Here is a 14,442-nt window from a genome sequence, read left to right on the forward strand (position 1 = left end):
TGTGACTAATCCCAGGGCACTAGGGATTGGAAGCAGAGCTACCAGGCTGTGAGTCCATCTGAGCCAGTTTTCCAATGAGGAGAAGGCGTTAGGACCAGATGACCTGGGACACACTGCCTCTACCATTCCAAAGTTGTGACAGCTCAAGCAACAGACTTCAGCTCTCTGAACCTTGGTTTCCTCCTTGGTAAATGAGAGTTATAAAACCCATCTGAAAGGGTGGTGAGGATATGTGAGCTGCCTGGTGTGGAGCAAGTTTCAGGAAGTATATCCGTTATTAGTCTATCCCTGGTTGTTCAAGGTGAGGCTCCTACTTTTAAATAAGTAGTTTCTGACCATCTCCCCCAGCAACCCTCACTCCCAGAAAAGGAATCACAAGGAAGGGGTGGGTGCCTGAGAAGAGGATATGTCGACATCAGGAGTGATGCTCTGGCTGAGGAGGGGAAGCAGCCTCAGTGGTGTTGACATTGCCAGGACACGTTGCTAGGACACCAAGCATCCCCCCCCCAACCCCGCCCCCCAGCCCCTCTCCAACTGGCTGGGCTCTCTGCCTCTCACTTTTTTCTCAACTTCTCAGACCCTGACTGGGCTCCTCTTTCCTGGGAAACACAGACGATCAGCACAGAAAATGCAGTCTGAGGTTGAGCTTGCCTCATACTGGACTGGCTAAATCATACCGCCCCAGGGCAATGAAATGTTTCTCTCTCTCTCTCTCTCTCTCTCTCATTCACACACACACACACACACACACACACACACACACACTCGTGCATACCTTCCATGTGCCTCACATTCCCTGCCTCTCAATCACCATAAAATAAGAGCTACTGATGGAAAAATCAGAAATGCACCATTACTTTTCTCTACCCTAATAAAAGTCTCAAACTCCCTTTCTAATCTGAGAGGCAGCACTAAACAAATTTATGGAGATTTTAGGCCTGCTAACTGTTAAAGCCAAAGACAAGCATTGTTCCTGTTGTGTGGGGGTGTCTGCCACCCAGTCCACATTCATTCAGACTGTGGGCAGCTGCGTGGCTGTAATGTATCACTAGGCCCAGGAATGACGAATTGTGCTGCTTGCTTTTGGTTTTCATTGGTTCCTTAAAAAAGATGCACAAAATACATTTTGTTGAGATTTTATAGCTCAGCTCTACTTCTTTTATTAGTTGTTAGAGTTTTCTCATTATTATGTAAAAGTAACGCAGGATGACAATTTCTGAAAAATCAGTGAAGTGTTGGGGGATGCATACAAAATCAGGGTACAGCACAGAGCTTTTTTTCTTACCTGTTACCTGCCCTTTCACACGTGGCAAAAGCTGCATGAGCCAACGGTGGAAATGTCTGTCCCAGAAGAGACCAGTCAGACTCCCCCTCTGTGGAATGTAAAAGTTTGAGTGGAAGGTGACTGGAGCTGAGACATCCTCTACCTGCACTTCTGAGGGAAGGTGCTTACCTACCTGGGAATACTTCGTTCTGGTGCTTTCCAACGCCCAGTTTTCAGTTCTTCTGCTGATGCTGAGAAGTATTCCAACATCCCATCAAATGCCGTTTTTGCTTCTCGACTTAGCCAAAGGTGTCTTCACTGATTCAAGTGCAGTGAGTATAAATCTTACAATCACACGAAGACGGGGTTGCCAAAATGTCACATTCTTGATTATTCTATGTGATCTTATTTTAACTTGAGCCCACACACACATGCACATACACCCATTAATTCTTGCGCAGCATGCTTCCCCGAAATGTTCTCTGATGTCTAACGTGAAAATGTGTGCGGTAAAAAGTGCCCCCCACACACCGAGACCTACTCAAGGAATAACACTGTTGACAGCTTAGTGTGCACCCTCCCAGACATGTTTCTATACAGCTGAGTATGTGGTTATAAATGTTTGTTAAGTTCCTACTATAAGCCAGAACCTGGATTGGAACTTTTCACTCGCTCTGTTTTATCTAATCCTGTACCTCATTTAATTCTCACTGCGAGGTAAAAATAACATCCCATTTTCCAAATGAGAAAAGCAAGGTAGAAGACTTCCATGAACTCCACCTACCCTCCCTGACCCCAAACAGCCATGCTGACCTGCCATCAGCCCTACTGAAACGGCCCTCTCAATGGGGAAAGGTGACAAAGTCAAGCATCTTGCTTTGGCCTCTTGGCTTGGTTTTACCCTGTGTGAGCAAGGGCAGCATGCATGGGAGTAGAGAAGAAATCACTTTTGTTTCTCACCATTTCCTCTTTGCCATGTGAGAGTTGTTTTATGACTTTTTTCATTAGGAGATTCAATGATCAGTGATTACTCCCTCTTTTTCTCTCTGACTCCCTTTGATGAAATCTTCTGTTTGTTAACCAACAGACACAGGCAAGCAAAAAGAAAAAATTCAAAATAATGTTTTTTTCCCTAACACTTCTGCTTTTTCTTTCCCTTCTCCTACTGTTCTGGCTGCTAACAAGAGAAATAGAAGGCACCATTAGAGGGGAAGAAAGCTTTAAATATTCCAGCTTTTTAGGAATGGCCCCTGAATTCCTTTTTCTGCCCTTCAAATTGGAGTTTTTGCAAACATTATAACATGCACGTAACATGGACATGTAACCATGTAGAAAACTAGAAGTTGTGACAGTCTGCAGATGGGAACAGAACAGAGCAAAGAAGAATGTCGTGGAAGAGACCGGATGTGGAAGCCAGGTAAAGTGAGTTCAAGTTCCAGGTCTCCCAGGAACTAGCTATGCACCTTGGGCTCCTCTCACAACCTTCTGACCCTCAGCTTTCTCTTCCATCCAATAGAAACAGTCACTAACAGCCATCCACTTTCCCTCCCTAGCAGGTTGTTGTGAAAATGCAGCCAGAATGACATGGGAAAGTGCTGAGACAAACTGCGAGGAGCTATATAAATATATCACCATCATTATTCCTCAGCCCTTGTCCTGCTATTCCTTAGGCACATGTCGTCCCTAAAAATGCTGCCGTTCTTGAAACTCAGGCAGGCAAGGCATGACCGCTGAGGTTTCCTCTGTCCTCATTTCCTTGGGTGAAACAGAAAGGAACCAGAGGTATTCAGGAGTGAGTCTCAGTGCACGGGGAGTAACATCCACACCCTGCCCCACAAAGGCACCTTCCCTACTTCCCTGTGGCAATCTGTGATTCCAGAGGGTACATGGACGTTCTTGCATTGCCATCCTTATTCAGGCCATTCTGGTCCTGAGGCAGGGACAGTGCCATCCCCAAGACTATTAGAAGCAGCCCGCTTCTTTCTGACCACTGTCATTGCACCTGCTAAGGCAACAGGGAGCATCCCACGCTGCAGCAGCTCTCTCAGTAGATGGGCTCAATCACACAGCAGCGAAGAGGACACAGGTAAGCAAGCACCTGTCCCGAGCATTCTTGGAATAAGATAATATGCCAGAACCCAGGAAGAGAGAGTTCCCAGTAAGAGGTCCCTTTGCTAACTCCCTAGGGTGTTTATTGGCCCCAGAGGCCACGTAGTGTTATAATTAACAGTCTTACTTCTCATGATGCTCCAGTTTTCCCATCAATGAAATGGGGGAATGGCAACACCTCCAGGGGCAGAAGTGGGGTGGTCTTAAAGATTAAGCGCATGGAAAGCTCTCAGCACACTGCCTTGCATGTCAGAAGGACCCTGGAAATGTTGTGTCCATCAGATTTCCCTCCCCCATCGGATCACAAGAGAACCCCTGACGGTCTGCTGAGCTCAGGTAGCATCTGAGAGCCCGAGAAAGCTGCATGGGAGCAGCCCTGAGCTACATGAAGTAAGAGGGACATTTTGTCTGTGTGTCTACAAAGGGGGTGTGAAGAGAGAAAGGAGGGAGGGGACAACCAGATGACAAAGGAGGGCTTTGCACAGTGATGTACAACCCTCCTATCCCGGAAGACCCCTCTCCCCTGTAGTCTTCAGTAAAGTCACTGAATTCCTGTCTTTGGTACAAGTGGATTTGGTGAGGCAGGGAGTGGTTCAGGCATTGAACTGCATACCCATGTTAATGTGTGTTGGTATCAATGCAACAAATATAGAAGCAGGAAGTGGAAGCAAAAACACGAACTTGAGAAACAAAGCCCCAGGGACTCTCAGAATTAGAGGGAAAGTCTCTGAACCCTCCCAGGCAATGGAATAGGAATTTGGGTCAAGAATAACTGGCTATCAAAAGAGTAGGAAAGGTCCTAAACACAGAGCTGCCCCACTGTCTTCATCATCACTGACAATGCCATCACCACCGTCATCATCACCAGATGTATGGATTACCTGCCCAGAGAATGCAGAAAACCGGTCTCAGACATTGAAGCCTGGGCTGAGGCCGCTGGCACATCCTTAAGGAGGGCGGCATGACTGAAGACCTTCCACCTGGTTTCCACCCACCGCGTCATTGAAATACGAAGCTGTCTCTCTCTCCAATCACTGTTCCCCACCCGTAAGTCATCCTTTGCCTTCGCACGTTCTCCCAGCCTACTGAGTCCAACGGGGATGGCTTTTCCCTCGTCCAGGCGTCCCCGGTCCCCCACTGAGCCTGCTCTCTATTCTGATGACAGGCGCCTGTGCCACTGAGAGCTCCCAGTTACAAATGACTTACCTGCTGGCCATCATTTTCATGTAAATGGATTTTAAAAAGCAGCAAAGGCATATATTTTCATTTGGAGTTAGCGCGTCCATTTTTTATTCGAATTTGAGTTTGGTGTGGAAGAGGTGGCAGGAAAAAAATGGCTCTGAGACTAATATAGCTAATGATTATGATGGAGGTCCCACGAGCAACCGATATTTCACTTGCAGCCCCACCTCTATCCTGGCTTCACTCACTGAAGTGCTTTTTTTTTTTTTTTCACAGCCACTTCCATTAACACCCACCGCCTATGATGGAACCATTATGATAATATCACAGCTCTCAGCAGCCATGATTGGTCTTGACACATTACCACCCTAAGAATCCAGCCACATCACACTAGTGCTATTTATAATAACCCTTGGCACCAAAATAAAACCTGGTACATGCTCACAGGCCACCTTTCATCTAAAGAAATCAGAAAGCTTTACAAGCTTAATTAAGCTTCAGCATCTATCTGACTGATGAGACGTGCGGGGCCTCCGGAAGCGGAGGAAGAGCAGCATTCTAATTGCACAGTGAAGGCTGGGACTGGTAATGAACAAGGAAAGCAACAAAGCCTCGGTCAGCGGCAAAGGTTTGCTGAGTGAATTTCTTCAGGGTGGGTGGAACCTTGAGGGAGTGATGAAGGGGCCATGGACAGTCTCTGATCCGGCACTTTGCAATCTGGGCAGGGGACCTGAGATCTGTTTTTGCAGAAAGAGGATTAGGCTAACCCAACGCACTCACGCATTTTGTAAGGACGAGGACACTGAGCTCCTGAAGGGTGGCACTTGGTTGCTGAGCTCATGTGCTGTTCCCACGGCTGGCCTGAATGTCCTTCTCCCCCAGACCGCCACCTGCAAACCCTGTTTGCTTTTCAGGACGCAACATCTGTCCCCCTGGTGAAGCCTTCCTGGATTCCCTGGTAAAATTCGTTGCTGCCTCCTCTGGGCCCTCCCATAGTTTATATTTCTTATCAATAGTATTTACTGAGCACCTCCTAAATGGTTCGTGTGCATTTCATCCACACAATCATGATATGGGGCAGGTGCCGTTAGCATCTCCATTTTTTCAGATGAGTTAACAGGCCCAGAGAGGTTCAGTGACTTCCCCAAGGTAGCACAGTAAGCGCACCACTCAGCCTGGCTGCAGAACACGTGTTGCAAAAGACCTCACCACACTGCCTCCCCAGCAGCGCAGCTGTGACAGGAGACGCGTTTACATGTTTGCCCCCTCTCTGGTTGGTAAGCTAACCATCTGAGAGGTACATCATTAGGAATCTAGAGGGTGCAAACAACAGACAGCCGAGCTCCGAGGGGGTTAAACTAGAGCAGAAGTCCCGAGAAGGGCAGCTCCCGAGCTGATTAATTCGGGGGTACGGTGACCTCAGAAGGATCCAGGTTCCTTCCATCTTTTTGCTCTGCCACCCTTGGAGTGTACTTCATTCCCCTTGCACTTGAGCCCTAATGCCCCAATTCCAGGCCTCAGATCCGGACCTGACCCACGGAGGAAACAGGCTACATTGCCGTCTGTGGTTTTTGGTCACAGCACACACATATTTTCCAGAAAACCTCCCTGCAGACTCTCCTTCAGGTCTCACTGGCCAGCATGGTGCCACATGCTTATGACCATGCCTAAATCAAACAGTGGCAAGGGGACTGAAGGCACCATGACTGGTTTGGCCCCGTCAGGATGCAGCCTCCCCTCCCGCATGAGGCACCGGGGCGGGGGCGCGAGGGCATGGACACCTGCCAAGCAGAAGGGAAGGTGGAAGGTGAAGAGTGGATGGCTGACACCCCCTGATCGGGCCCGCCAGACAGAGTAAATTTGATGCCTTGTCACCTAGTGCCCAGTTCTTTGGCCTTTAGCGTGTGAGCAATAAATGTCCGTTGAACTAAATTATAGTAGAGAAAGAAACTCATGTCCCCCAGCGCCCAGTCCAGAGTTTTTACCATCATCCCCTGAAACTAGGGTGTGATGACATGTGACTGAGGTGTGTGTGACAATTGCTCTAAAATTTACGAAATCCACTGGCGCTCTAACCTTTAGCTTCTGGTCTCTAACGGAAACTTTTTCAAAATCAGGTCAAAAGGAGAGCTACACGGAATAAAGAGAATCATAAAAACATTAGTCTCCTCATAAATTAAGGGTTCGCGTCAACCTGGACATTCTTTCCACAACAGTGTATTCTTAAAGATGGGACTTGTTCAGGCAGACAGGTGAGTTGCAAAGACTCTTACATTTCCTGACCTCCTTCTAGGTATCCAGTAGGATTTACCTGGAACCAGATGTGTATACACCGGCCCCCGACAGCCAGGTATGTGACAATGAGATCATTTAAGCAATTCTTGGAAGATCCAGATCATGGTCATATAGAGAAACACCAAGAAAAAGACAACGATCTCCAAGCACAAAAATAACCTGCCCTGGTGGGGAGAAAGAATGGAGAAGAGAAATACACGAATAATGAAACTGACCCAGAAGAGGGAGACTTTCAGAATGAAACTGACCCAGGCAAGAAAGCTATTCCCAAGGTCACACAGCCTGTGGTGAAGCAGGAGCCATATACCCTGTTTCAAGGAATATTATAGTCCTCTCTCTGACATGGTCTTTCTGTCTCTTCCTTTTCATAGAAGCATCTGGAAGAGTGCATTTAGAAGCCTCTGTCTTTCGGAGGTTACTTGCAACTCAGAAGACCCAGAAAAATCTGGGATTGAAGGAGGCAGCGTAGTGAGAGGAAGGAAGCCGGCTGCTCAAGGCTGGCTGGCCAGCTGGAGGCGCTAGCTTTCAAGAAGGGCTGCCCTGGGAACCTCGGTAGGGTCCAGCTGGCCCAGCTCCACGGGGAAGGACAAGAGCAAAATTTTCAGAGAAGATGCCCATCCGGGCATAAAGAGGGTATCCTGGGCGGGAACACCAGTTTATTAGGTCTCTCGAGACCCAAGTAATGCGTGCTGGAGAACAGCAACAGGAAGGGGCGGAGACCCCACCTGGGCAATGAAACGGACACAGGAAGAAAAGGGAGTAAGGATAACAGTGCAGTCATTCAAACACCTAACAGGGACTGATTCAATCACCACAATAAACTATGGGATTTGTAACTGTTAGTTACTACTATTCATTATGAGATTGTTATATAACTTATAATTAGTATTAGTAATACCAATACCGTTATTATTATTGCATGTTGCACATGAGTACACACTGACAGGTTGAGTAACTTACGCAAGGTCACGCACCTGGTTTGTTTTAAAAGCCAGTCTGGCTTCAGCGTTCATGCCCTTAACCGTTTCGCCTAGTAGCAACCCCAGAGAACATTTCAAATCCACACTTAATCTGCTTTGAGTCTACTTCGATTTAATGCAATACTTTTACATCCGACATGTCCCTAGCAGTTTACAATTTGTTTAGAGTTCTGGTCCCATCATTCTGGAATCTCAGCACTACCATTTACTTGACTTCAGGTCAGCTACTGGCTAAGCTTCAGTCTTCCCATCTGTGAAGTGGGGACAATAACCCACCTGTTAGGAGGGTTAAAGCCCTAGGCCAAGCCCATCATAAGCCCTCAGTGTTTGCAGCTAACTCGGTGGTGACTATTAATATCTCATAGAACATCCCAGCAGCAGTGTGAGGTAAAGTTCTCTATCCTCATTTCTCAGGCGCACAAACCGACACGCAGAGCAGAGACATGACTAGCCAGAAAGGAAACAGCCAGAAAATGGAAACACCAGACTTGAAAAATGTTCCAACTCCAAGCCTGCTGCCCTTTCCCGGCCCTCAACTCCACCTCCTCTCTCTTCCTCGGGAGGCACAGTTATATGAAGCAGATCATTCTTCAAACAAGACCATGAAAAACTGTGAGGCAACTGGAAGTCGCGGTTCAGAGGAATTATATTAAGCAAGGTTTCAAGGTGAAAATCAGCACCGATGTAGTGACAGATGAGCAGCACCTTGCCTCATCCCCAAGCAACTGACAGAGGGGCAGATGGGACCAAGGTCACACACTGTGACGAGTTGTGCTACCCCAGAAGCCACACACGGGTGTGTGGTGGGGTGTCCTCAGACCAAGGAGTGAAGAAGAGCAGGAGTGTATTCCTCTCACAGGTAAAAAGAAGAGCGTGTGAAAACAATGTCTAAAATAAGCAAACGCCACTTCAAAACAGCATTCCACACTGGTTTTGTCTTTTGTTTTTTGCTTTTGATTTATTCCCTTAGTTTTCTGTAATCCCACACATCAATGAACTTGTTCAAGTCTCTGTCAGCGCCTCCCGTTCTGGTGCTCTGTGCATTCAGTACTGCCAGAGGTTCTACCATCAACTCACTGTCCTCTCAGGTGTAAGATCTTAGCCGACGTCTGTAAGACTCAGTTTCTCCACCGCTAACAGTCATGTGATTGGAAGATTCTGCGAGCTGGGATATCCGAATTTGAGGCCAGTGTTCCCAGACTAAAATCATGTGCTTCCTCCTACGTTAAGCAGAGGCTTCACTGATACTTGTTCCTTTTGGTTCTTCTTTGTATCCTTTTGCAGTAAGGTGTTTTAAAGAAAGATTTCAGATGTGCTACTTGCAGAGCTTCATATCATTAACATTCCAGCGATTGATTCAGAAAATTGCCAATGAGCACTACCAAGCGCCACGCATCACGTCAGGCAACCACAAAGCTGTGACAGACTCCTCGTGGAGCTTACAGTGAACTATCCCTGCCGTTACGTGCAGTTTTTGTTAACAGCTAAAAAGACAGGGACCCCAACTACTTGGTATTTCCCCACAGAATCTAGGACATGGTGTGCGCCATGGTAGCCACATAACATTCTCAGAATTGAACTTAAACCATTAATTGCTCCATTAAAAATGTCGTTTTCTCTAATTAGATATTCTACTTATGCCCACAAGGTGGCGATCTTGCTTACAGTTTGCCCAAGTTGAAAGTAATGCATTTGGGGAAAGGAAAAATAAATAAATAATTCTCTGTGGCAGTTACAACAAAAAGACAAAAAATTAAATGGAATTTATTGAGCCCCTCTTTAGTATGATATACCATGCTAGCTGTTAAGAGAAACAGAAAGCTGGTAGGACATAGTCCCTGCCCTCCAGGGGATGTTAGGGTAGGGAGCTTGCACAGAGCAGGAAGAGAGCACCCTTCAATGAATGAACACGGGTTTTTGATGTGTCCATATGGGAGCAATAGTAATCTCATCATCAGATAAGATCTATAAAAAGGCAATGATATAGCCACTGTTTGATGCAGAACAGATGCAACAAAGATCAATATGGAAACACTCAGGGTATACGGAGTCGGCACCCGGAGGCCCTCTGTGTGGTCTGATGCCTCTGCTCTGCCACAGGCATTAGGGTATCTGCCCTACAACTCCAGAACGTTCACTCTCTGGTGAATAAAATACGCTCAGTGCCAGGTGATGACCTAATACAGTTGAAAACCCCATGTGCAAGTGATGGGGGAAAAAAACGAGAGATGGAAACACATGTAAGGAGACATTTAAAACTCCTGCGAAATCAGGAGGTGGATCCCACCACCACCAGCAATCATGTATCTTACCTGGGAATTTTGGTTTGGGCCTGGAACACATCCCGGTACAGAGAGGGAAGGAGGGGCACCCGTTCTTACCCAAGCGCTTTCCTGGTGGATTCAACCACAGGTGCCTGGAAGACAACGTGGTTTGTTGTTTTATTTATTTGTTTGTTTTCTTAGTTTCTGCTCCTCCACCCCTCCCCCAATTGTTTATTTTTTCCCTTCAATCATTACAGCATTAAGTCAAATGCAATATAGGGATTTTTTTTTACTCGTTGAGTTGAAAATCACATTTCGGTAATGAAGTGATTGAGTAAATCACCATTAGTAAGAGAAAAACACCAACAACTTGATAAAAACATGGAGAGAAAATCAAGTGGCATGTTGCCAGGAGACCTGAGTTTGAACTTTACTTTCTCCTCTTGCTAATTGTGGGATCTTCAGCAAACATCATCCCTGTTCTGTGCCTGTTTCCTCATTAGAATAGTATCATTTCCTTAAAGAAAACCTCCCTGACACCCCTCTCCCCCCGCCCCCCAACACACCCACCCACTCCGCGCTAAATCACATCCTGGGTTATAAGCCTCTCATGGCGACTTGAACGTCCCCCTACAAGGTGAGCTCCATGACCCCAGGGCCCTGGGTCTGCGGATTTTACTGAGACCAGAACCGAGAGCAGATGCTTTGTTGAACGGATGAACGAATGAACTGGCGCGGACCTAGGTGCTCTACTTGCACAGTGAGGTTTAAATCCCTGTCAGTGCCTTGGGAAAGCCGCAGGTACCAGTGGTGGTGAGCACGCCCCGGGAAAGTGGGTGCCGGTTCGAAACTGACTCCTCTCCCCTCCGGAGTCGCATTCTCGGCGGCGCGGAGAAATTCCCGGAGGTTTACATAAGGCAGAGTGAATCACACCGCCTGAAACGAAGAAGGCAAAGGGACCCGCCCTAACCCTCGCCCGGCTGCACCCAGAACACGCGGAGGGTTGGTCTGAAGTGCAGCGGTGGCCAGACGCTGCCCAGGCCAAGAGACCCCCGCGACCGCTCCAACCCCAGCGAGTGTCGGGGGCGCGACTCTCCCAACCGCCGGACCCCAGCTCAGTACCGCCCCCTCCGACGCCCCTGCGCGGGCGCCGCCAGCCGGACTTCCTCCCCGCCCCTAAGTCCCCGACCCAGTGTGGGGCCGACTCTTCAGCTTGGAAGAAGCCATCGCCGCTTTAAGGGGAAGAGGAGGAGAAGGGGGCGGAGGAGTGGGGGGCGGGGAACGCAGCGGAGGAGGGGAGGGGTGGGATCCCCCTCGCTCCCACGTGGTCCGGACGCCTGTGAATCGAGCCCGCCGGAGGGTCTCACAGCGAAATACAAAAGCAGCTGGGAAGCGGCGGCGAAGCGAGTTCCCAGCGCCGGGCAGAGCCCCGCACCGCCTCACAGCCGCGATGGGGCTGAGACGTCCGGAGCCCCGGAGCCAACGAGCTGCCGGTACCGCCTCGCCGCCGGGACCCGGGCACCCGGGCTCGGCTTGAAGCGGCGGCAGCACCAGCACAGCCGGGGGAGCATGGGCAGGAGGATGCGGGGCGCCGCCACCACCGCTGGTCTCTGGCTGCTGGTGCTGGGCTCGCTGCTGGCGCTGTGGGGCGGGCTCCTGCCGCCGCGGACTGAGCTGCTCCTCCCCGGGCCGCTCGAAGGCGGAATCCCGCCGCGTCCGCTCGGGAGCAGCGGCCCAGAATCCGCGCCTGGCTTTCCTCAGCCCCCGCTCCTGGCGCGGGACGCCCGCGGCGGCTCCTTGAAAACTTTCCGGTCCCTGCTCACCTTGGCGGCCGGCGTAGACAGTCCGCCCCGGCAGCCCCGGGACAAGCGCAAGCGGCACGTGCCAGCCGGACGGCCCCGGCTGGAGGAGCGCGCCGTGGTGCACGGCGGCATCTTCTGGAGCCCCGGCCTGGAAGAGCAGGTGCCCCGGGGCTTTTCGGACGACCAGGCGGCGGCGTGGCTGGAGACCGTGCGCGGAGCCCGGGTGGTGGCCCTGCAGCGCGGGGGATGCGGACGCAGCTCCAACCGGCTGGCGCTCTTCCCCGACGGCACCCGTGCTTGCGTGCGCTACGGCATCAACCCGGAGCAGATTCAGGGCGAGGCCCTGTCCTACTACCTGGCGCGTCTGCTTGGCCTCCAACGCCACGTGCCGCCGCTGGCACTAGCCCGGGTGGAGGCTCGGGGGGCGCAGTGGGTGCAGGTGCAGGAGGAGCTTCGTGCGGCGCACTGGACGGAGGGCAGCGTGGTAAGCCTGACGAGCTGGCTGCCCAACCTCACGGACGTGGTGGTGCCCGCGCCCTGGCGCTCGGAGGATGGCCATCTGCGGCCCCTGCGCGCCGCCGGGGACGAGCTAGCTAACCGCAGCCAGGCGGAGCTGGTAGACCTGGTGCAATGGACCGACTTGATCCTGTTCGATTACCTGACGGCCAACTTCGACCGGCTGGTCAGCAACCTCTTCAGCCTGCAGTGGGACCCACGCGTCATGCAGCGTGCCACTAGCAACCTGCACCGCGGCCCCGGCGGGGCGCTGGTCTTTCTGGACAACGAGGCGGGCTTGGTGCATGGCTACCGGGTAGCGGGCATGTGGGACAAGTATAATGAGCCACTGCTGCAGTCGGTGTGCGTTTTCCGAGAGCGGACAGCGCGACGCGTCTTGGAGCTGCACCGCGGCCAGGACGCGGCCGCCCGGCTGCTTCGCCTTTATCAGCACCATGAGCCTCGCTTCCCGGAGCTGGCGGAGCTCGCCGACCCCCACGCTCAGCTACTGCAGCGCCGCCTCGACTTCCTCGCCAAGCACATTTTGCACTGTAAGGCCAAATACGGCCGCCGACCTGGGACTTAGCATTATCCTAAGGAAGGGAGAGAAACATCCCTCGCTGGGGAGTGGGTGATGGTAAAAGGGCTGTCGCCTCTGCCACCGCCTAGGACCAGCCGGCCAACGCCCAGCCAGTGGGGTGAGCCAAAAGGCGGCTGAAAACTTCCGTTTCACCCACCTGGCCCTTTCTTTCACTTTCATGCTGTTTCCTTTCAAAGTTCTGGGAGAACTCACCGACGTGAGAAGTACAACATCCCTTCCACCTAGTCTATAAAAAGATGATTTTCCTGCGCCAGCAGGGAGTTTGGATCGGAAGAAACTGGCTGCCGAGTTTGGCCCCCCGGTGGCCGTCTCTGTGGGAGATGCATCCCATTCCTTGCCCTTCCCCGCCCCACCTTTCCCAAAAAGGAAAACTTCTGTCTGAGCCTTGGAGCTAATTCTGCAGTTTCCTACCAAACGCAGCTCTGGCGGCCCAGAGACAGCCGTGACATTGGCTGGTGGAGCCCCCTTCCTGTCTTCTCCCTTTGTTCCAGCTGGTGGTGGTGAGATCACCGTACAGAGCTGGGGAACGGATCCGGATAGGACAAAGAGATCGGGACCTCCAGAGCCCGGGGACCCCCGCGGACCCCGACTGTGTGTTTCACTTGTTCTTTACCGCTTGTGTTTTTGGCCTGAAGGCTGCAAATGAGGGACTGACTGGCTGTGTGCACTGAGCCACAGAATGATTCCTCTCCCCTCCCCCAGTCGACCAAAATTTTGACAAGGATGATGTTCAGCAGAAGGAAAAAAATCAGTTTCATGCACTTTACTTTGTTTTTATTTTTAATTTTGTAATAAGAAAAACTTTTTTATTTGACGAAATTTGCCTAGTATGTATATATGTGCATAAAGTGTGGTGTAAATATACTAAACAAACTTATATTTCAATAAAAGGGAGTTTAAAATTTACAATTCAACTCCTGTGGTTTTAACTGTTTGAGGTATCTGATGCCCTGCCTGGTTTTAGAATGAGCTCTGGGGTTTCCCCCTTGTGGGTGTGCTTTTAAAACAAAGGATGCATGTGTACCCCATTTGTAACTATGGAACTTAACACAAGTGAACAAAGACGAGAACAGATTCCCTGTTCTCACTGCAATGAACCTTCATGCTGGAAATTTCAGAGTTCAGCACAGAATGTGGGAGAAGGTAGAGAGAGGCAAGGAAAGTCTGGAAAATAAAACTTTGATATAAAGGAATTTCACTGTAATATATTCCTGTATTAACCATGTGGCAGCTATGATAGAACCAGATGTGCAGACTAAAATGACAAACGCCCCCCTTTTTAAACTTAACTATGGTGGTCACATGTCACACATGATTTTCAGCATTGTAATTACTATGCATCACAATGAGAACAAATAATAAATAATAAGCAAACTCATTGCAAACAAGTAGAGAAAGTCATTCGTTAATTCTTCGCTTTCCTGGCATAAGTTCCGTTGCATCCAGGAGA

General features: G+C 50.1%; 1 protein-coding gene across 1 annotated transcript; it reads left to right on the forward strand.

Moving 5' to 3' along the window:
• Positions 1-11,395: 11,395 nt before the first annotated feature.
• Positions 11,396-13,732, forward strand: FJX1 (four-jointed box kinase 1). Its single transcript, XM_037040513.1, has one exon. The coding sequence runs from the start codon at positions 11,664-11,666 to the stop codon at positions 12,975-12,977; it is 1,314 nt and encodes a 437-aa protein (XP_036896408.1). The 5' UTR covers positions 11,396-11,663; the 3' UTR covers positions 12,978-13,732.
• Positions 13,733-14,442: the final 710 nt, after the last annotated feature.

Source organism: Sturnira hondurensis, unplaced genomic scaffold (assembly GCF_014824575.4).
Source record: "Sturnira hondurensis isolate 20B ecotype Veracruz unplaced genomic scaffold, ASM1482457v3 Scaffold0002638, whole genome shotgun sequence".
Taxonomy (NCBI): domain Eukaryota; kingdom Metazoa; phylum Chordata; class Mammalia; order Chiroptera; family Phyllostomidae; genus Sturnira; species Sturnira hondurensis.